This window comes from Panthera onca, chromosome C1 (assembly GCF_046562875.1).
Source record: "Panthera onca isolate mPanOnc1 chromosome C1, mPanOnc1 haplotype 2, whole genome shotgun sequence".
NCBI lineage: Eukaryota > Metazoa > Chordata > Mammalia > Carnivora > Felidae > Panthera > Panthera onca.
In genome coordinates, this window is record NC_138346.1 from 78,621,945 (window position 1) to 78,645,628 (window position 23,684).

The following is a 23,684-nucleotide window of genomic DNA, read 5'->3' on the forward strand; positions in this document are numbered from 1 at the left end:
TTTGAAGTCTCTTGGAAGCTAATAAACAGTATTCATATGCAACAGACAAGAAAGGAAAGTCACTAGTAGCCACAGTCATAATGTAGTGGCTCAAATTACTTTCCCGATCTGTAAGAGAATGCAGTATCTCTACAGAACGGATTCAAGCAGCAAGCATTAGGCTACAACTTAATCAGACAAGGACCAGGCTGGGTTAGGCACCACTCACTGAAAACCATGGGCTAGCAGCCTGCTGGCCCATTAGAATGAAAGCACCGGCTCCTTATTTCCTACTGTCTTCAGTTACGTTGAAGGAGTAAAAAAGCTCGTAAAGAGCATGCTGGAACAATGTGCATTGACTCCGGTTAGTGCGCAACCCTGCATGGGCTTTATCCATAGTATTTATTAACCAGGCACTTGGGTAGGAGTGGCCACATAGAAAATGGAGCAGGCTAACAAATCAAAGACAATGGAAAACCATCAGAAGGCGGGGCCTGGTGAAATCTGCAACATTCCAATGATAATGAGAAACAGATTTTTCAGAGAGTGCTGGGTCTCCTTGACAGGCAGTATACAGCCACTATAAATATGCTTCTAACACTAGCATGGAGTTCCCCTTTATTCTGGATCTGCATAAAGTCACCTGAAGAACTTGTAAACCCTGGATAAAAGCAGCAGCACAATGGGCGAGTAGCTCACTAGGGGTAAGATCAGTGGGGTCTCTATGGGCCACAACGAGAAAATATCTTTTACCTGTGATAATGTCTTCAATGGCGCCATCTTTCCCTTCATATACATGTCTGTTATCTTTAACTTGTCGCCTTCTTAATTCTGCAATTAATTCTTGCTGCTGCCTCTTTGATTTGTGGGAAGGAGACTGAGCAGAAAAAAAAATGGCAGAGATTAGTGGGACCAGCACCACTGGTCCAAATGTGCCTGATCATTGAATAAGCAGCCTCAGCCAAAAACACAAATGGCACCATTCCAACATTCTGCCCACAGAAAAACTCAGAAAGCTTCTGGGACGAAAACAAACTTTCTCTGAAGCACACACAAAACTCCAGCTGGCAGCAGTGGGAAGGCTGGATCCTGCAGCCACAAGAGACAGCTGGTATTAACCATGGACTTCTTAAACTTTGGTGCAGAGGACCACGATGAAGAACACTCTGATCTGCCAGCCTTTGCGGTCTTTACCTAGGCTGCTTCCCTCCAGGGAATGCTCCTCCCCATGCCTTGTAGCGAAGCCCTCCAGCTCTCATGGCCAGCACCAACGGCAACCCCATGAAGCCTTCCCTGGACACTAAGCAGTTACTCATCAGGTTATCTGGTGTGACCTCACTGTATATCCACCTGAGATTTAAGTGCCTGATCTCTGTAAACTTGGAAATGCTACACAAACATGCTCTTCACCTCATTCCACTGTATGCTGAACAAAGTAGCGAATAACAAATCCATGTGCCACGTCTGCAAGCCCTAGAAGGAAGCTGTGAGGCTCCTGTGCAAATCCGGCTTTTTGCCCCTCTTTCCTGCTGGCTTCGAGGAACCACGAGGGCCTCCCCTCCCAGGAGGACAGTCTCAGGGGCCAGGCACTTCTCACCTTTGGGTCCTGCTGCTCCATCAGGGCTTCTTGCTCCAGGAGTTTTTCCATGAGTGCTTGTTCCTGCTTTTTCCTCAGCTCATTTTCCTCTTCGGCTTGCTGGGTCAAATCAAAAGAACCCAAAGATTACGTCAGTGGGAATGATGGCAATCAAGATTCTTTTAAAGTCACTCTTAGACAATCTTGATGAGCCAGGAATCAGAGTGAACAGAAAGCTTACAAGATCTACCACTTAAGTCTATGCAGGGCTCTGATCCGGGCTTTTGCTGTTGGTCTACAGGACATCTCCTAGCAATTCCAATTCTGGTCCAGAAATCCCTTCCTGATGACCCCCTTCTCCACTCACAATGCTCCTCAGTCTCAGTCCCACAGATGTGGGACTTCTGGCAGCTCTGCTCCGTGATTGTCACATGAGTTTATTTTGCTTCCAGAATCTGTCCACCTACCTACAGTTTCTCTGAAAGCAGGAGTTCAGATTCCTCTCCTTGTGCCCGTGGTTAGGGGGAAATCTCCATTCATTCGCCTCTTATTTCCTTCAAGGGTCTCACCTGAGTGACACTCTCAGGTCTCTCCCCACAGCTCACTCCTCCCCAAGGGCAGCAGAGTGACTAGTCTGATAAATTTGGGACATGGAATCAAACAGACTCAGCTCAGCTCAGCCCTCTTGGGCATTCTCTCTTTTGAAGCCAGCCTCCCTTAAGTGTGGTCCCAGCCCATCACAAGAATCACTTTGAGTGATCTCTGCAGCACACTAGCATCACCAGCCCGGTGAACCCAGGGTACCACAGTCAGCAGCAGCTGGTGACCGGTGACATTCTCACCTCTCACAGCTCCCAGTGATTTTTTGCCGTGTTTGGGTTCATCCCCACTTTTCCTTTTGCCAACAGCTTGTGATTATTACGGCTACACAAAGCCATGCTGAGAGAAGATGGCTAAATAATGTAACCTTCCGAATTTCAGTAAAAGGCCAAAGGATGCTTCTGGAGCTAGAGAAGTGACCCACTATATCCGACAGGATGTTTCTCAAAAATGATGACCCTGCCACCTTCTTCCTCCTCCTCCGATCATACTCTTCCTTCTTCCACCAAGGTTATAGGGTAGACAACCCTGGAGTGTAACGTCTGCAATATCTCCTAAGTATACGAACATCCCTTAACGCCCCCCCTCAACCCCGCCTCCCCCCCACCCCACCTCCCAGTCCTTCTTTCTCAGGAACAAATTCTTCCAACACATACCTCTTTGGGTCACATGATTTTTCAAAACCATAGCCCTGGATTGGGTCAAATATCCTATTTAAAGGAAGGGCCACTGAGCGCCTGGCTAGCTCAGTCAGTTAAGCATCTGATTCTTGATTTTGGCTCAGGTCATGATTTCACAGTTTGTGAGTCTGAGCCCTGCATCAGGCTCTGCGCTGATAGTGTGGAGCCTGCTTGAGATTCTCTCTCTCTCTCCCCCCCTCGCTCTCTGCCCCTAACCCATACCCCCTCATGCTCTCTCTCTCAAAACAAACAAACTTTAAAAAAAAAAAAAAAAAAGTAAAGGAAGGGCTATTATTGGTCCAGATGAGGAAACAGACAGTAACTATCCTTCCTGGTGCCATCTTTCAGTCCACACTAGAGAAGGTCTAGATGACCTAAAGGTCTGGGCAGGACACACCCAAGCAGGCTGTCTCTGACCTCAGCTACAGAGCCCTTGCCGGAGGCCTGAGTCCTCTCCCTTGACTTGTCCCACAACTGCACGGGAGGCCTGGAGTTTCTAAGTCCTTCACTCTGCCCACAGGAGTGAACGGTCAGGAAGGAAGTGATGGTCCTGGAGTGTCTCACTTGCCCCAAAGGGCAGCCAAGAGCTTTTGCCTTCAGGCTGAGCCCCAGTCCTGGCTGGGTAGAGAAAGGAAGCCTCACGGGTGAGGACCTCCACAGAACTGGAGACTGCGGCCTCACATTGACCTCCCAGATCAGCTGCCTAAAGGACAGGGAAGGCCTCTGCACAGCCGCGGAGACTCCGGCACAGCTCTGGGGAGACACCCATTTGAGAAATGATGCCAAGGAAGACTTTAAAGGACCCCATGCTCCTATTTACCTTATAGGCTTTCACAAACCGGACAAAGACGGGAAAGAAGACAGAGGGTGGCGTTGTCTTGGGGTTTTCTCCAAAATACTTCACCACATCATCAAAAGCATCCTGTAAAGAAACAAACTTCTCTTGAGTTTCGTAAAGTCGAGCATCTGAACTTGACACTGTGGGGGAAGAGCAGCAGCAAAGCAGCAGGGAGGATCCAGCCGCCACCACAGCTCTTGTCTGTCCCTCTCATTTCCCCACGACTCTCTAAGGACTCCTGTTTCCTCCGAAAGCCCAGGCAAAGGTGACCAGAAGAAGGCGATAGTGCCACACAGGAATTCATCTCTGGGACCCCCTGCACTTGTGCACACCTTCATACAAACAAGAAACTACCCCTTTTGAGAGCTTCCTAAGGCCAATGGTTTAGAAGGGATCTTAGAAGTCACTCAGACTCCAATCCCACCTCGCGGCTTCAATGCTCCTTATGGTGTTGCCACCTTAGGGACACTCCAGTCTCCACTTAAACTGTTTCCCGAAACAAGACAGCCTTGTTTGGGAGCCATTGCACCACGTCTGCTTTCTGAGTTCCCACAAAGCTCCGCCTTCCCTTCTATGATGGCATGCACAGTCCGTTTTGGCTGTTTTTCAAATGTATACACTTAACCCCCAGTGTAGTATAAGATTTCAAGGTCAAGGCCTACAGAAACCCAACACCCTGGGCAGGAACAGGGTTTTGCTAAGCACAGGAATGACACATGTTGGCTAAAATGAATACAGGACTCACACAGAGGGAGCCTCGGAGTGGCAGGGGAGGGCAAGGGGAGAGGGATGGGCCTCTAGAGAAGAGGTGAAGACTACAAATTAGAAGAGGACAATGAGCAGAACAGGGCACTTCCAGGTCCAATAGTCATCGGTTCCATAAGAAAATCTACCCTCGGTAGACAGAGGGCAATCTTCCCCCAAAGCCAGGACTGGCACCCAGGTGGGCTTAAGGGACCCAGTCACTTCCTCATGAGTGTCCAGGGAACAAGTACTTACCTGTGCAATCTTGGCATCATCCTGCAGCTTCTTCAGCTTCCCCTCATTGTTGAGGATGAACTCCTTCAGCAGCGTGTTGTGGTCGTGCATGGTGTACTCCCTCTTGGTTAAGTCCATGCCTCTCTGGAGCTCTTTGACGTCCAGCAAAACATTCTCGAGGGAAACTGAAGCAGAGACAGCAATGTCCCCATGAATGTCAAAACCACAGTGTATGTGGCTGGTAAGCCCAGTTTTCAGTGGATTCCTAGGGTTACTCAAGGGCCATAGCTCTGATTTCCAGCTTTCAGAGCAGAGATCTTACAATATGAATAATTTACTAGTGCTCACTTCTGGGCACTGCATTAATTTCTATATATGCACTAATTCATTTGCACTATTAGCCCAATTTGCCAGCAACAAAAAAGGCAGCATAAATAGGTTATGTGGCCCTAGATTGTGCAGCTAGGAGGTGGCAGAGGTGGAGCTCAGATAACCATGGACCCCAAATCCTGGGATTATACCCAACTATTCCATTTCTCTTATAGGTGATGATAAGCTGTTGGTTGGTCTGTAGACTCAGAGGTTCCGTAACTGTGGCAGGCCCAAGATTTGGACCTCTTTTACATTTCTGTGGCTCTCCAGCAGGGGGTAGCATTTAAATGCTGAACTTTAGTTAGGACTGACCCCTAGAAACCAAGCAACCTTGGACAGCTTCTTCTGGTCCATCAACCCTACTCTGTTCCTGAAGGGTTCATGTTAATGTAATGAACCCTTCTTCCATCTGCAGTGTGGCCACCCTCCCAGAGCAGGTACATTCCTGCAGCCTCCTGCAGAAGACCAGGCCCCACCTCTGGCTCCCTACTGCCCGATTCCACTCTGCACATGGATGAATTACAGAACAGGCCAGTTATGTTTTTCCCTTGCTAGACTCACACAGTCTTATTCAACTTTGACTCCTCAATGCTTAGGACAGGGCCACGTCCACAGCAGGGACTCAAAGGTTCACTGGATAAGCAAAGGAGCAAAGGTATAAAGAATCTCTGTCAGCTCACCTGGCCACCAGAGAGAGGACACAGAAAACAATCCAGCCAGAGATCCTCAATCTCTCCACTTTCTAACTTTTTTTCAAATGACACTTTTGGGGAATCTCACTTGAGCCAAACAAATCAGCCAAAACAAAAATTTTTATAAAACGTTTTTCTTAGTTACAATTGTGATGCTAAACAATCCCTAATTTAGGTGGAGAAACCTGAAAAAAGGAAAATCACTCCACCAGAAGAGAAGTCCCAGTAACTGCGTAAGTGAGCCCTGTGCCCTCAGTGGGTCTGCCATGGCCCACACTGCACAGCCCTTCACAAAGGACCTTCCCACCTGCCTCTCAGTCTCCACTAGGGCGTCCTCGGTACCTACCCCAGCTAACAGTGCATCATCTCATTCATTCGTTCGCTCATTTACTTACTCCCCCCATCAATGTGCTAGCGGCTAAGGGAATTACAAAGATACATAAAAATAAAGATATTACCCATAAGTCCACAGGTTGAAACAGACATGTAAATTGTTATAGTAAAATCTGACCCATCGTGTATGAAATAGTATGGAATGTTCTATTGTAAGAACACAAAAGGAGCAGCCATTTTACTTTGAGGAAGTCAAAAAAAATCTCACCCTTAAAGATTCGATTCACCAAGTCTGAAGCAGACCTCAGGAATATGAATTTATAAAAAACACCTTGGCTGCTCAGGGTTCAAGATCCCAAAATGAGAATCAGAGTATGTAACCAACACTGAGGTTAATCTGCATCTTGTTCCTTTTTCTAGCGTAACAGCCTTTGGAGAAGACATTGCACATTAGACAGTACACTATTTAAGACACGGGTTCTAGTCCTGTCTCGCTCATGTTCTACCCAGGTGACCTTGGGCAAGACAGTTAACCTCTAAAAATGTCAGTTTTCTCATGTATACACGGGGATACCATTACATGCCTATCATAGCCTGGCTGGCTCAGAATCACTGATGATTTAAATGAGAAAAATGCATAAACTGCCATAGCAAAATAACGGCCAAAAGTACTGATAATTTAGCTCCCACTCAGGCTAACGGCACAATGCTTGAGCTACCACACCTGAGCAACTGGGACAGCGCAAAATCAAACTGGCAGAGGCGGGGGGTGACTTCTTGATTTTCATTCTCATATTTCAAGTGACGGCAAGAGACTAAGAAGGACAGCGAATGGAAGACAGAAGCTGCCCAGGGTCCAGAGACCGGACTCTTTAGACAGGACACAGAAGGGTCTCCCTTACGTCCCTGTTCATTATGGCTCCCAGGAGCGGGAAACACCCCGGCCCAGGTACCCCAGCAAAGAGCTTCTGATGTTTTCGTCACCTTGCCTTTCCAGAGGAGTTCCGAAGAGTGGTTTAGCAGGGAATGGTTCCCCCATGATCCATGATTAAAGGCATTCGATACCCAAGAGTAACATGAATAGCTGAAATCAAGTACCTGCAGCAGCTTTCTCCACATAATGAAGCTCATTATAAAACAGGGACACTTGGTGATATTTTTCTTTTACAACATTTGAAATATAGTGCAACAGTGTTTGCTTTCGGTCTGTTGACTTTGTATCTAAGAGCTGAAAACAAAAGGAACAGGGGTTAGGGTAGAAGAGGATGAGAAACTTGTCCATCAGGTGAAGTCCACCCACTCAGAGTAATGGAGGACGGTACCCCAAAGTGTACCACAGGAGGGTCAAACCTGGACGTGTTCTCCCCTAAACCAACTGACTTGTAAGTGACATCAGGACTTCTCCGCCAGGGGTATGCTCAACGCCAGGAGGACTCCAACACCAAAAACTGTTCACACATCTCTACCCACACAAAACCGTCCCACCCCACATCTGCCATACGACTTTCCCTGACTTAAAAGTGGGAAGTCCCCATTCCGAGTGCTTTCCAAAGAGAAGGAGCAGAGAAGTGAGTGTGGTGCTGGTGGTACACGGGTACTCCCTATGTGGCAGGACTCCCACAATGCAGTCTACCCATTTTCAGTTCGGCTCTCTCATTCCCCAGCCTCCGTGACCCGAAACAGCTGGGCTTGCCACACATGACCGTCTTGGGGCCAGGAGTGGGACCAACTAGACACTCGCTACCAAAGAGCCATGTCTCCCCAGGGCTCAGGACTCTGCCTGAGCAGAGCTCAACCTTCTCATGTGGAAGCCACGTTAGCCCCAGCCGTGGGGGAAAAGGTTATCACTGCCCACATAAGTTAGACAACTCTGAAAAACAGCATACTCTTTTCCATCCAGAGGGGAATTTTTTTTTAATGTTTATTTATTTTTGAGAGAGAGAGAAAGAGAGACAAAGCATGAGTGAGGGAGGGGCAAAGAGACACAGAATCTGAAGCAGAGCTCCAAGCGCCGAGCTGTCAGCCCGACGCAGGGCTCGAACCCATGAACCACGAGATCATGACCTGAATGGAAGTTGGATGCTCAACTGACTGAGACTCCCAGAAGCCGCCCCCAACCCGCTTCTTTTTTTATTTAGAAAACACAGAAAAGTAAAAAGAAGCACTTTGAAACAAAAACCCTAATTCTATCCAACCTCTCTGTTGATATCTTTACCTACTTCCATTCAGTTTTTTTTTTCTGCATTTTTTGCATGGGTGAAATCAAACTGTACATGAAATTTATACCCTCCTTTCTTTTCTAGACACAAATTTTTTAAACAATTTTTAATGTTTACTTTTTTATATTTATTTTCATTTTTGAGAGAGAGAGAGAGAGAGAGAGAGAGAGAACGGGGGAAGGGCAAAAAGAGAGACAGAGAGAGACACAGAATCGGAAGCAGGCTCCAGGCTCTGAGCTGTCAGCACAGAGGCTGACATGGGGCGTGAACTCACAGACCATGAGATCATGACCTGAGTGAAAGTTGGATGTTTAACCAAGCCACCCGGGCACCCCTATTGATTTTTGAGAGAGAAAGACAGACAGAGAGATAGAGAGAACAGAAGTTGGGGAGGGGCAGAGAGAGAGGAAGACCCAGAATCTGAAGCAGGCTCCAGACTCTGAGCTGTCAGCACAAAGCCGGACACAGGGCTCGAACTCAAAAGCCTCGAGATCATGACCTGGGCTGAAGTCGGACACTTAACCAACTGAGTCACCCAGGCGCCCCACAAAATTATTTCTTTGAAAATTCTTCACAAACATTCTAAGAGTTAAAGAAGAGTTCATCATATTAACTACTGTTATATTTAATAATTTTCCAAAATGATGGATCTTTACATTGTTGCTATTTGCAATGATAAACTAAATATAGCATCCATAATTCAGATTCTTGAGGAAAGAGTCCCAGAAATGGAAACACTGGGTCAAAGGGCTTGAGTATTTTTTTTTTTAATTTTTTTAACGTTTATTTATTTTTGAGACAGAGAGAGACAGAACATGAACGGGGGAGGGGCAGAGAGAGAGGGAGACACAGAATCCGAAACAGGCTCCAGGCTCTGAGCTGTCAGCACAGAGCCCGACGCGGGGCTCGAACCCACCGACCGTGAGATCATGACCTGAGCCGAAGTCGGCCGCCCAACCGACCGAGCCACCCAGGCGCCCCAGGGCTTGAGTATTTTTAAAGTTCTAAGTGCCTGCTGCCCAGTGATGTGCCAGAAAATGTGTACCCATACATCCTCCACCTATAGCAATCTTCATCAAAACATCCTACCCCACTTCCAAGAGCAGACTCCACTCTGGGACTTAATCTCTGCCGGTTGTTTTGTCCCTTATATAGCTCTTATAGTTCTTTCAGTCCACTCACCAGATCTAAACTCTGAAGTTTAAATCCATAAACTGCTCCTCGCTTACTGCTATTCATATAGTTTCCAAGGGCCAAGATAATCTGCAAAAGAAAAAAAGAGAGAGAGAGAGAGAGAGAGAAAAGAGAAGCCCATCAGAACAGCATCCCAGGTATTCCCAGGCCAACGAATGTGGCTGGAGTCAGCTCTTCCCTACGTGTATACAAGGAAAACTTTACTTGCCTCCAGAATTTTCTTGAGTTTTTGGGATGATTTTATAGAAACAGATGCTGCTATAATTGAGTGCAGTTGCTAGATTCCATTCAAAGGAAGGAAGGGGGTGAAAAAAAGAGACATGTTAAAAATAAGAAACTCTAATTGGAAACTAAAAATTTAACACAGAAGAAAACAGACCTGCATTTAGACCTTAAATATGCTGAGATTCTATTTTTCTTCAACATAACAAATTTAACTTGTCCTGCTAGGTCTTAGGTAACCATATCATTACATGCAAGCTCTCTCTCAAAGTATACGAAATAAGAAGAAATGTCAGAACTTATCACAAAATCTGTAACCAATGGGACTCAGAGCTCAGAGTCCACAGCATCTTCTAGTAGAACTCAATTCCCTGCCCACCTCCTCACATCATGTAAGACAATATGTTTTTAAATGAATGGAGCTGTCCAAGAATGAAAACAAAACACCAAAGGAATATAATCAACCTCCAGAAGTTCTCAGAACATGTGTTGAACAGACATGCTACTATAGTCGGTAATTAACAAGTTTATTTAGAAACAGAACTGGGAAAGAACTATTTATGATATTTATGTTTATAATATTAATAAGTCTCTACCAGATTAACACAAAGGGACAAGAGATGGTTGGCTCTTATTTCTGCATCACCACAGTGTACTATAACAAATCTCCAAGGAAAAAGACTCCTGTGGTAAATTTACAATGCTTCCAATGAAAGCCAGTAAGCCTGTTCATTAAAGATACAGGGTCATTTTAGAAATGAACGCAACATTTTCAGGTTTGCGAAACCAGCCAGAACATTGGTATCTTCAGGAGAGGAACAAGTTTGAGAAAATGATTTTCCTGGTCCTATGTACTGAGGTAGAAACCCAGAGGACATCCATAGACACAGAAAATGGCATTCTATGGAGGAGAATAGCAATATGGAATATGGAAATCCACTATTTTCACATTACTTGGCATAAACAATGTGCAAAAAAGATTGCCAAAATAAAAGTGCAATCTAGAAAGTTCTGGGAAGGAGTCTTTAGAGCCCATGACGCTATGTGCAAATTCTGGAAGAGACTTAAAAGAAAAAAATGATTCTATATCTCTCTGGACCCTCTCCCCTGCCAGAGTTGGTCCACTCACAGGAGTCAGCATCTGAATGCTTTCCGCAAAGTTCCCAATGAAGGCCATGATGGTCATCTTCTGCATGAGTCTCTCAATTTTACTGAACTGCATCATGAACCGGTCTTCATCTGACAAGTTCTCCAGGGGCTTCCTTTCCCGCTCATAGAGCCGGAACACTTTCACCTCATTCTCAGTTGGCAAGAACCTCATCAAACATTCTACAAAGTCTACAGGCAATGTCTTCAAGTCAAATCTGAAGACAGATGTGGACATGTCAGTGTTAGAGTGAACACCTCCTACCCTTTCAACCACACCACCATTTAGTCCTATCCATAAACCACCAATGCAATGAGCTGACGATGCCTATAGCTGAACTGTGAAGATGCCAATCGGTGCTGGCTCCTGACTGCCCAACAAATAGCTCCTTTCTGAGAACCCACACCTTATCACAATAGCCATGCTCAGTTTTTAGCCTACTACTACTACTATAGCTTTAAGTCTCTAGAAATCAACAGTAAATGACAGCAGGAAGAGCAAGAAGGCAGGCTAAAACATCTGATGGGTAAGTGGTTCAAGGACACGTAAGTGGTTTTTAAGGCATATGAAGTATTGCTAATTAGGAAAATTAATATTACACAATTACAAAATATCGGGTAAACTCTAATATATTTCAATTAAACCAACAGTCTGGGGTATTTTTTTCTTCTTTAGAAAAAAATGTATCCAAATGCCTGTACAAAGTGGATGCTGTGGCTTAAATGCATACATCCCTTGAAAGTAAACCAGATCTTTTTAGATATATGCTCAATTTGAACAAACCAAGTATTTGCTACAACCTCTAATTTCTTCCCTGGACAATCTTTGTCCGGCAAAATAATATAATTACATCTAACTATCATGACAAATAAGGTATATGGAGGTTAAAAACCAGAATGCATATGACGTTTCAACATCAAAAATCAGAACAGAGTATAGGATACACTAGATTACTGGATTACAATCCAGACTGAGGACATGAAATTGGAACAAATGATTTCTGAGGGTCATATACTCCTCCATGAATCTCACCGAAATTTATGAAATACAAGTTTACAATGAACTCATTCCTAACACATCTAAAACATTTGTTCTTTATCATAGTTGAACATCCTCATGACCACAAGAAGGGCCGAAAGATTCCTCTAATAGAAAGCAAATAAAACGAATGCCTTCTCTGCAGTTCACGGATAAAAAAAAGAACTGAACTTTGTTTAAAATTTCCTGAAAGTTGCTAAAAGAAACAGGAATCACATTCCTATTGTTATGAATTAAAAGATGCATCTGTATCCCATTTGCATTTGGCACTGAACTGTATCATTCCACAAATGCCATCAAATTTGTATTCAATACATCTAGAGAGAATTCAGATGCTCCATAGAAGAGTGACAGTCTCTCCCTTTCCTTAGCTCGGGTAATTCTCCATCCTTTGTATGTAAGCGTTGCTATAGGCATATAGGATACCAGACCAAGTAGATAAGTGATGCCACAATCCACTTGTCATTCTTCTCAAATAAATTTCACTCTAAGACGGCACTCCCAAGGAGTATTTCTGGCCCACCCCTTTGGTGGCAGCATTTCATTCAACACTGACGTCACACGTACATAACAAAGGGAATCTCTGGTGTGTGGATATCAAGAACTGCCCCACCTTTTATCTTTGATCTTGCCCCGCTACTGAAATATTTGTTACCTACCGATTCATCACTTGCTTATTTTCAGTTTTATCCTATAAATTTATCAGAATCTAACTTTCCAGAATGCCCTGAACTTACACATGGATAGCTTTACATATCTCGTCAGCAGTCTTTCCAGCTTTCCTCAAAGTAATGGCTAGATTTTTGGCCCTATTTGCTTCCAGTAACGTCACTTTGTTTGATCCCTTCTGTGTTATCTTCTGTTTGCTTGAAGAAAGATCAATGGCAGGACCTTGAGCTTTTGTCTTAAATATTTCCTCAAATTCATCCACATTTAAATCCTGGAGTAAAAAGGGATGAAACAGGCAAATTGGATTATACTTAAAAATTAACTTAGGTAACCATTTTGACAGTTTCTTAAGCATCAAAGAACTTACTTTTTCTACTCAATATTTGCCTTTGATCAAGGCTTGCTCTATCTTCCTGTTTGTGCTATGGCATGACTTAGGCCACACAGACAGCCATGAAGGTCTAAAGAAGAGAGCTGATTCCATCTGGCCAATTCAGCTGCCTTTCACTAATTACCTTGCAGAGCTGGCCACCAACAGACTAAAGGATCCATCAAACTCATCAAACAATGAGTATAATTATTGAGTTCTTATTCACTTGTAGTTCAATAAAGGGTTTTTATGCCCTTTTATAAATTAAGGGCAGGGTTTGTGTCAGATACATATTTTGTGGCGTCTACTGAAGATCATCAAAACCACTCCATAGTAACATAACTTTTAAACACAGTTTTGAAACAATCTTGCAAAATAGTGTCCTATTCTCTAATATTAGAGAATTTTCTTTTCTTCTTTCCATCAAGGCATTTAAAATACTAGCATTTTATTGCTGAAACTTCCAGGTTAGCAGAGCACCCATTTGAACTTTGCCTCACAGAGAACCAGCCCCTAGTTTCTAACCAACGAGAAAAATACCTCCAGAATCCGCTCATCATCAATTTCGTTGAAGACTGTGCCATTGATCTGATTTGGCTTCAGGGCAACCCAGTTAAAAACTGGCATTCTGAATTTCGTCTTGATTGGCTTCTTAATTTTCACAGCTACAGAAGTCAGAGAGGATCCAATTAAGATTCCACCCAAACCCCATGACTCTCAAGAACAATCAGAGTAGTCCTTGCAGATGTCACTTAAACACTGCAGGAACACTGGCAAGAGGTGCCCAAGTGTTTTTAAACACAGAAAACATCACACATGGCTTTGGCAAGAGTAATCTGAGGTTTATCATTTGGTTGACTGATGCAACACTGTAGGAAAGTTTTCTAAGAGCCAGGGTTTTGGGTTTTTTTTTTTTTTGTTTTTAATGCAGGCAAATGGATTGCTGCATTACAATTGCAATGTTAGGACAATGTGTAGGACAAAGTACCGGGGAGCAAAAATTATTAATGATGTTAGTAGACAGCAGAGAGGACAAATACTCAGTGACACTGGTGAATGTGAGTCAAATTTTGAAATCTTAAATTCTCAGTTCTAGAACACACATTTCCAAAGCAATCTTAAAAGATGATCAGGGACTGCAGGGAGTGGCTGTCTATACCACCAGGAATGTGACGTCAAGAAGACTGACTTTCTGTAACGTCGAGCAGCAACGCATTCTTGTGAACAACTTTGACAATGGGGATTATATTCAGGCTGAGTTATTCCAACCACACCAAGGGCCATGAACAGCCCAAAACAGAAAATATTTAAGATGATAGAAGGGGTGCTTAGAAATTACGATTAGTACTGCTTTTTGAGACTGGCCACAGTCCCTTCCCCCTTTTTTAAGGAGCAAGTCCTCCCCAGGAGTCAGCTAGATGCAGCTAGAAGGTATCAATGAACTCATTAAAAAACACAGAAAACCTCTTAATAGAGAGGAAGGGATCTATCTTCCAGGAGTCAGGTAAGGAACTGCCGGCTCCTCTCACTATGGGAAAATGAGCTAAAAAAGGAAACCCATTAAAAACTCCATTAATTAAGGACACATCATAAAGCAGTCTTCCAGACCAATCTACCTAGACGCACGTATCCTCTTAAGTCTATCCCGGGACGCCCACCACACTATTTGGGAGCTTCACTATCTGCCATCATCAGCACGAGAGAGAACTGCAGTGCACAACAAAATAAACCCAACGTACGCTGGGCTTTTACCTGGCTGCCTGCCATTCCTCCAGAGTTACGAAAGCCATATAAACAGCAGGAATGTCATCTGATAAATCCACAGAAAAGCATGCAGGAATACAGAAACACTGCCTTTGTAAACCAGGCCTTTCTACCACCACGTGATACCTTAGTCCCCACCCCCAGAAGTGTTGGATTGCTCGCTGCCCTTCATTTAGGTCTACACTGCCCAGGAAAACCCATGTCCTCCACAGGACAAAGAAAGAGACCTTCCTCTAATCTGGCCTTTGAACAATATGGAGGGAGAAAAAGGAAGAATAGAGGAAAAGCTGTAAAGGGATCTTTCCACAGTCTGAGCTGGCGGGTTGGTGCCATTTGACTCCACCATCCATCCACGGATACCGCAGGCCTCAGGACACTGGCTAAAAGTCATTCCATCTGCAGCCACGCTACTTCTAACTCCTCAGCAAGATTAAAAATAAGCCTGAGATCAGAACACGGGCAAAAATAGGTTATCTTCAGAAAGATGATCCTAACTCCCAATGGGGAATGGGGGGGTGGGTTGTAGAAGGAGAGGCCTACAGGTGACCATGACAGACACAGTGCTCGCAGGGTTCAGGCTGAAGGCAGTGGCTCCACGTGGTGGTAGGTGTTCCATGGAGAGAGCTGGAGACCAGTGGGAAAGGCCTGGAAACACAGCACCTAGCAGCCTGTCCTTGTCCTGTGGAGCAACTACCCTTTCTCCCCCAGAATAAATCTAAAATCCTCCTAGAATTGATGCCTTGGATCCAACTATGACAATTAAACTAAAAGGGAAAAAACAAAACAGAACAAAACAACAACAACAACAACAAAAAACCCACTCCTCTTCTCTTAGGGGGAAAGGAATATGGCATATAAAATCCAGGCTGTCTGCTCGCCGAGCCACGATCTATTCTACTAAAATGCACGAGCAAACCTGGAACAACAGTCAGCCAACAGCGAGACTTCCCACAGACACAGGGTCAAAATGCAATGGTTCAGTGTAAGATGGAGTGAAAACATGTCAAGGCACAGTGTGACCAACGGGAACACATGGCAAACACTCAAAACACTCAGTGAGGAGCAACCTACAGAAAAGCTTGATTGGCCCATCTTTTGTGGAAGCAGAGAGAACAAAGAAAATATAAAAAAAAAAAAAAAATTAGATATGGTTAGAGTCAAGCCACTCAGCAATTCACGCACTTTTAGCAGAGAATTTCATGCTTCTTGGACACATTTCACAAGGCAGCACAGAGCCAAAAATTCATTTCCATTCGGACCTGCCTTGAAGACTCCCTTATTATTTTGTTTTAAAAAGTAATCCTTTTTAGAAAAGGGGAAAAAATGATTTCATTATAGTGGTCCCAAACAGCCATGACTGAATTGTGCTAGGTCTTGCAGAAGAAATGAGAAATGTTTTAATGAAAAATAATCAGCCAAGTATAAATTCTCATCGTGAACTTCCAAAGCACATTCTCCCAAAGAGACAGCACAGCAGTCTGTTACAGATGACCGAAGCAGGAAATGGGAGCCAGACTGCTCTGTCAAAGATTTGAGGAAGAAGCCTTACCCTTCAAATATACATTCCACACTATGTTTTCTCTCTAAAATGCAAAGAAAACTAGATAAAATTAGGGGACCTCGTTCAGGTCCCGTCTTAGCCACCAAGCACACACCTGCTCATTGCCTTGTTGAAGAGATAGGCCATCCTGTTGCCCATGGATCCCAGGGCCTAGCAATGTCACAGGCTTCTGGGTTCCGGGAGCCCTTGGTATATCATCCCAGCTCTGTCTCTTGGCCCTACTGGGACATCCTGACTCTGTCTGGCCTCTTGATTCCAGGGAGAAAGTTACCCAACACACTGGCAACACCCCTCACAACATGTGCTCCATAATGATCTCATAATCCTTAAATCTTATAAAACAGAACATCTTGCAGTCCATCAATGGACACTTACGGCACTTAGAGAAGTTTCGTAAATCCCACACACGGTCCACTAAAAATGGTGTAAGACACATAAGGGACAACTTCCAACTGCAGAACCCTGAAGGTAGCAGTGGTCATCAGCTGAACAGAGAGTTCCACACTCTAAAGCTGAGGCAATTGAGAGAGCCTGCAAATTTTTAAAGTTAAGTAGCGAGAAGAACCCAGGCAAAAAAATTAACCAGAGAGGACAAGCGTTCTACCGGAGGGAGCCCTGGACCTGTGCATCGTAGCCTCATGGCTCTTTCGCTTCGCCAAAGCAGTTGTGAGTTCTAGAGGAGAGCTCGAGCGAATGGGAGTGGAGGCTCTGCCACACGGAGTTTTTGCCAAGGACACAGGAAGTAGTAGCAAAGGAGACACCCCATAGCAGCCGTGTCTCCGGGCGCTACAAGGAAAGCCTCATCGGTGAGCCAGGTGCACATGCCAGTTCCAGGTTTTCACACTCAGTCACTGAGAGCAGCCTGTTGATGGAATGGATTCCTGGGGATTCTCAAGAGGTTTTGGTTTGCTTACATTCCAAAACCCAACAGTTCCATGAAGATACACCTTCAACTTTTGTCCTTCAGAAGCAATAAAAGTTCTAGAAGAAAGTACTAAATGGGGGAGACCTTGAAAGAACTAAATCACTGGATTACTGTGAACATTACTTTCAACAAGCATCTTATTTCTTTCTCTGAAAATTTTGTGGAGGTTGGGGTGGAAGTAAACACCACAGCTTTGACGTGAATTAAGGAGGTTGCTCTGGGTCACTCAGATGAATGTGCCCTAATGGCTAGCCAGTACAGCTGCTGCTGGGACACTCTCGAGGGATGGAGTGGGCAGCCTGGAAATCTCTTACAGCTAAGATGGTCATGTAGACATTGGACAAAATGCTCTGGGAACTACCACACGTGTAAGAGTGGTAGTTCTGCATCAGAAATAAGAGATCTCACCAAGAGACAGACGTAGAGGAGGAAGCAGAATTATCTGATGTCACGCAGACATGACATGGCAAAGCTCAGAGCAATTCAAAATGCCAGGGAAATGCTCCATGACTGAGAAAATCGCTGTGGTATTTTAGAAAATAGTAAAAAATCACTTCCAACAGACAGAAATCAGAACTTCTATTTCAAGGCATTAGAACGACTCTCTTCTTCTCGCCCCCCACACACCCTATTTCTGGTGAGGGGTGCCGCATTCTACCCTGGTTAGCAGGAGGGCAGCATGTGCTATGCGGAAGCATTTCAAGGCACACAGATACTGCTTTTGGCAACATCTTCCCTTGAAGCTTCAGCTCCACTATAGTGAATTCTATCTTCAAATGCACAGAAGAAATGCCTAGAAACCTACATCAGGCAATCACACAGAAAGGCATTTTCTCCTTTTGTAAACAACATTGCAAGTACCTTCCAAAAACAGAGCTCTACTACAGATGTCCACAGGTGTTTGATGAACCCATGAAAATGCACTTATCCCTAAGAAGGTAACTAGTTTTCCTTCTCTTTCCTAGTGGGGAGAGTGGAAGGTGGGAAGACTGGAAAATCAGAACTCGCTGCTAGAGAGAGCGTAACAACAGCTACTCAGAGAAAAATGCCTCCTGTGAAGAACTTCCCCTTTACTGGCTACATTAGCAGGAATGATATTAAGAGGAGATACATGGGACTGCAGGAGACTTGGACTTCCAAAGAACGACTTTAAGGCCTCCAGGGGTAACACAAATGAGTATTTCTTGCACAAGTACCCGGGACTCCATTCCAAGCTCTTACCTGCTAGTCCTGAGTTGAAAACCACTGTGGGTGAGGACGTCCCAGGCAGCGGGGGTGCAGAGGGAGGAGGTGGGGGAGGTAAAGGAGGAGCTGGCACAGTCTCAGCTGCAGGACCTGGGAGAGGAGGGGGAGGAGGAGGGGGTGGAGGCGGTGGGGGAGGGGGAGGGGGTGGTGGCGGTGGTGGCATAGGTGGCGTTACTGGGCCATTTTGCACTAGCAAAAAAAAGAAGACACAAATTGCCTTTGAAAATAGGAGAACAGTTTCACCTGCTGGATGTCACATGCACATAAAGGAATCTAAAATCAAAATCATGAAAAGGACACAGGATTTTTTTCAGTGACTCTAAAATCTACTCAGTGAGAAATGAAGAATATACTGCAGCATATGTAAAATGAAGTTTTATAACCTAAATCTCAAAATGTAAAAAGTTTTTAAAATCAGTGAGTAAAAGAAAATGCCAAGAAAAGCAAAGTGCACAAATGGACAGCGGATAAAAGAAGAAATACAAATATCCCAAATACTACCCTCAATTCTCCTACCAGGCTCCTCACCTGCTTCAGGTGTGTCTGATGATGGAGGTAGTGGTGGGGGAGGAGGGGGCAGGGGGCCCGAGGAGGCAACCCCCATTGCTGGTCCCACAAAGTTACCCACTGCCACCTCTGACCCTGTGGACAATGTGCCAGAAGCCACAACTGGCAGAATGGCAATGTCCCCATCCCCTTTCTTCTGAATTTTAATGGTCCCTTGTTTCTCCAGTTCATGAATCTTTTTTTCCAGGGTAGACTGTCTTTGAATGGCTTCTTCTTTTTCTTTGACCATTTTCCTTAATGTGTGAACCTGGGTATTTGCATCTTTGTAGATTTCCTGCAAAAGAGTTCGCAGTCACCAGTCTATCTTCATGCAACATCCATACCTCTTACCATCAGGTTGGCAAATTGAGGATCAAAAAAATAACCAAACAAGGGGCATCTGGGTGGCTCAGTTGGTTGAGCATCCAACTTTGGCTCAGGTCATGATCTCACAGTTCGAGAGTTCGAGCCCCACACTGGGCTCTGCGCCTACAACTCGGAGCTCAGAGCCTGAAGCCTGCTTCTGGTTCTGTGTCTCCCTCTCTCTCTGCCCCTCCCCTGCTCACACTCTATCTTTTCCTCAAAATTAAACAAACATTAAAAAAATTTTTTTTAAGAAAATAACCAAAAAAATTAAAAGGAAGGATACTGATATACACATAAGAATTCTATAGAACTCAGCCTCCTATAAAAGTCCTATTCATTCTCAATTGTTCACTGGTAATGCATGCAATATACTCTAGCAATTGTTATCACCAATATAGTTCTTTCCATTAATAAGGACAGCTAACTCAATTTTCCCTGCAGGTGGAGACAAGCAAGGCAGAGATGACCCAAAAATAATTTTATAGCTGACTTTGGAATATCCCGAGGATATTCTGGTGGGGCAGAATGTCTTCCTTTTTACTTGTTTTAAAATTCATTTGTAACTCCTAGACACGTATCGGCTAACAGTAGACAAAAGTCCCTAAGTCAGATTTGGATAGAAGTCAGACTGGGATTAAAAATCTGCAAAGCATAGAAGAATCTACTCATAAATACCCAGGGGCTGACTGTTCTTGAATGGGTTTCTCTGGCCTTCACAATGCCCTCCTGCAAGCTTAGGACAGCAATCACTGTAACCTTTTCCTTTTGGTTTGCAGTTAACAGAACAGGCCAACGCTTCCCTCTACTAATTACTTTTTTTTGTCCAGGTTTTTAGCAGAAAACAAAAAAGTTGCAATTTTCAACTTAAAGGCTGTCCTCGTTCCTTTCATAAGGGGCTCACGAAGGTTCCAGGGAAAGGATTTTCTGGAACTTACTTGCTGGGTCTTGCACATGTGATCTCTCACCACAAACCTCCAGCAGGCAGGGAAACATTCTTCACACCCTGTCTATTATTAATAATCTGAGAGTCTGACTTGAATTGAGTCCATATGCTACAACTCTGTCTCGATGGCGTGCCAAAAAATAAATTTCCTAGAGTTAACTGTAGGACATGTCAAAATATCAAGCAACACACACAGACATGATAAGCATCGCGTAAAATGTGCCATTTCATCAACGATGGTGTAGAGGCAAGCCATTTGCCTGAAAGCCCTCCAGGCATTTTGGTGATTTTATGTTCCGCACAATTCCAAACACACGGATGGCACTCCATAAAAACCTGACATGTAAGGTAAAACAATGCTAAGGCCAAATAAAATAGCTGGGATCATCTGATAATAAAATGGATTGGTTTTGCTTTGCCTTTTTTTTTTTTTTTTTTTTTTAATTCTTTTGGTGAATGACATTAGATCTTGCCTGTGTTGTGATTTCACCGTTTCCACGGCAACCACCAAATCTGGTTTCAAGTAGAAGCAAAGCAAAAAAATACAAAGAAGTCCAAGTCCTAGTAAAAATAAATAAGTGGCATGAATTAAATCCATGCTGTGTTTTTATTTCCAAGCAAATGGGTGATCCACTGAATCAAGTCAGACTTGTCCAGATGGGAAAATATTGTTGCTCTCGAAAACTGTGATAAGGAAGTACTGAACCCCCAACATTTGATTGCAAACACATGTGTATCCATCCCTAACTATGTGTACTTTTCATCTGAGTATCGCCTCTGAAATGATTCCAATAAATACGTTGCATCAATGCATTCCTCTGACATGAATGTAGTCCACATTCTACTAAAGCTGGGGCACCTTCCCTGCAATGCCCATCTGGGGCAGCTGCCGTCAGCACACTCACTCGAACAACATCTAGCTCCTTGTTCCTCTGCATCAGCTGCTTTTCCAGTTCCACGATCTTGGACATGGCTTCATTCTCTGTGTCTTGCAGCTTTTCAGACAGCTATAAAGGTATAAAAGAGAAGCTGTGTCACAACACACGACCATTCTCATCAGGTCCTTGGTTCTCAGAAAGTAGAGCTCTATTGGGGCCCAGAGTCCTGCATGTGTTCTACAAGCTGTTTTTCTGGAAACATTAATATTTATAATACGATTCTGAATACCTATTTGTTTCTAATAGGAATTAATAATTTATACATGATCCTTAATAAAACCCATATGTCAGTTCCTTAGTGTTTCAACATACACAGTGTACCTCCCTCAATTTCCTCAGGGGCTGGCAGAAGGGGCTCACCAACATGAGCCTGCAAGGGTGGGAAACAGGAGGTGAGGCAAGAGGGGAAGTTCACCTTTCCTTCACTAAGAAAAGCCCATTAGGCACAAGCTTTTGAAATTTATCAGTCCAGAAAACTTGGTTCTGTTATTACAGAACACCAGCTTAAAAAATAGTACTGCTTGTTTTGACCCAAACTAACCCAAGTAATAAAAGTTATTTGGAGGGACAGTTCAAATAAACAGGCAGCCTACTTCAAAACTGGGTTATGTGAGGCTCAGTCGGTTAAGTGTCCGACTTCGGCTCAGGTCATGATCTCATGGTTTGTGGGTTTGAACCACCACCACCCCCCCCCCCCCACCCCCGGTCAGGCTCTGTGCTGACAGCTTGGAGCCTGCTTCGGATTCTGTGTCTCCCTCTCTCTCTGCCCCTCCCCTGCTCATGCTCTGTCTCAAAAATAAATAAAACATTAAAAAAAAAAAGTGGTTTATGTGAGTATGGTTATGGACAGCTGGCTGAGGCTTCAAGAGGAAGATAGTATGAGCCACGTGTTAACTAATTACTTTTCCCACAAGCCTCTGAAAGTGAGCTACTTCTGATTTCCCACATCTCACTGAAAACAATCACAAGTAAAGAACACCAGAGAGGCAAGGTGAGGAGGAAGGGTAGAGGTTAAAATGCTGATCAGGTTCAGAATAGGATACGAATCTTTCAGGGCAAGGCCGATAAATGCCCTTCCTAAGCAGGTACCAAGCAGGTCACTACAACACTTAACAAAGGGAGGGGGGGCGGTGTGAATGGCTGGCTCACCAACTTGGCTTAACCACAGCCATGAAGATGCCCATTTTCAGAGTGAGGGACAAAGGTGAAGGACATCACACACATACAATACTCTCAACTAAGAAAGTGTAGAGGGAAATAATCGGACCATTCAAATGGGAAAATAATATTGCTCTAAAAAGAGACAATTCAATTACAGCCAAGGACACTGTCAAGCAGAATTTAACAAACAAATCTGGTTCTCACAATGCTTAGGTCTTTAAGAAGCACCATTTTTCTGTTCATTCTCACAATATTCAAATATTTGCTTAATGGATGAATAAATGGACAACCTCTGAAGGCCTTTAGACTTATATGCAACTTAGTCTGTGGTGAAATAAATCCCTCAAATCAAAATAAGTCCCTGCCCTGAGACAGAGTTAATGTAACACTGATAGGACACTCCTCAAAGAAGAATAGATTTAAGGGAACGCTCACTAATTTCCTTGAAAATGCCTGTAGCTGAAATGAATTTTTACTGCACGTGAGTAACCATAAGGCAGGACTAGGAAGACTGGCCATCAAGAAGAAACAAGACCATCCTGTCCATGGGCCTGTATGGACACATTCAGCAGAACTGACTTATATTCAGAAGACCAGGAGTGAAATAGAACTTATTGATACGTCACACCAAACTTCCAGGGGCACCTGGGTGGCTCAGTCAGTTAAGTGTCTGACTTCACCTCAGGTCATGATCTCACATTTCATGAGTTCAAGCCCCACATCGGGCTCTGTACTGTCAGTGCGGAGCCCGCTTTGGATCCTCTGTCTCCCCTCTGTCTCTGCTCCTTTCTACTTGTTTTTTTCCTCTCTCTTTCTAAACAAACAAACAAACAAACTTTAAAGAAAAAATAAATCCAAACTCCCAAAGAGATTGAAATGTGTAGCAATGGCAGTTCCACTGAGGGACTGGGTTGGGTGGGAGGTGAGGAAGACACTGATAATGGTCTATTCGCTCTGGGGCTTATTTTAGCACAAAGCGCTAGAACCCATCCTCCATGGGCCCGTGTGAACGCATGTGGTAGAAGATGACTTATATTCAGAGAATATGAGTAGAAAGGTCTTCACATCAGCCCAAATTCACATATTCAAGTTTCATTTCCCCTCTACATGGTGCCAATCACCTCACCCTCTGGGATAAGTAAGATGGCCAGGAAATCTGGGCTCAGCAGAAACTGAGCAGGTGAGCTAAGGCAAGGCAATGGATTCCCTTTAGTTTTAAGTAACAAACATGCCTTCTTTGAAAGAACCCCGGGTGGCTTTTGACAGCTCTCGATCTCAAGCTGCAGTTCATCCCTATACTCCAAATCCTTTCATTTTCTGCGGTAACA

At 44.2% G+C, this 23,684-nt stretch overlaps 1 protein-coding gene across 10 annotated transcripts in view; it reads right to left on the minus strand.

Moving 5' to 3' along the window:
- The window catches only part of FMNL2 (formin like 2), a 313,662-nt gene that overhangs the window by 6,916 nt on the left and 283,062 nt on the right, over nt 1–23,684 (minus strand). For 5 of the 10 annotated variants that reach the window (XM_060626580.3, XM_060626584.3, XM_078451290.2 and 2 more), the window contains 14 exons: nt 21,163–21,264; nt 18,931–19,243; nt 18,379–18,591; nt 15,743–15,763; nt 13,448–13,572; nt 12,606–12,808; nt 10,813–11,047; nt 9,670–9,738; nt 9,450–9,530; nt 7,147–7,276; nt 4,673–4,836; nt 3,656–3,757; nt 1,577–1,675; nt 733–856 (listed from right to left, as the gene is read on the minus strand). In XM_060626580.3, coding sequence (XP_060482563.1) covers nt 733–856; nt 1,577–1,675; nt 3,656–3,757; nt 4,673–4,836; nt 7,147–7,276; nt 9,450–9,530; nt 9,670–9,738; nt 10,813–11,047; nt 12,606–12,808; nt 13,448–13,572; nt 15,743–15,763; nt 18,379–18,591; nt 18,931–19,243; nt 21,163–21,264 — 1,981 coding nt within the window. The remainder of the gene's footprint in view (nt 1–732; nt 857–1,576; nt 1,676–3,655; nt 3,758–4,672; nt 4,837–7,146; nt 7,277–9,449; nt 9,531–9,669; nt 9,739–10,812; nt 11,048–12,605; nt 12,809–13,447; nt 13,573–15,742; nt 15,764–18,378; nt 18,592–18,930; nt 19,244–21,162; nt 21,265–23,684) is intronic. The other 5 variants (XM_060626583.3, XM_060626587.3, XM_060626585.3 and 2 more) reach the window with 2 other exon arrangements.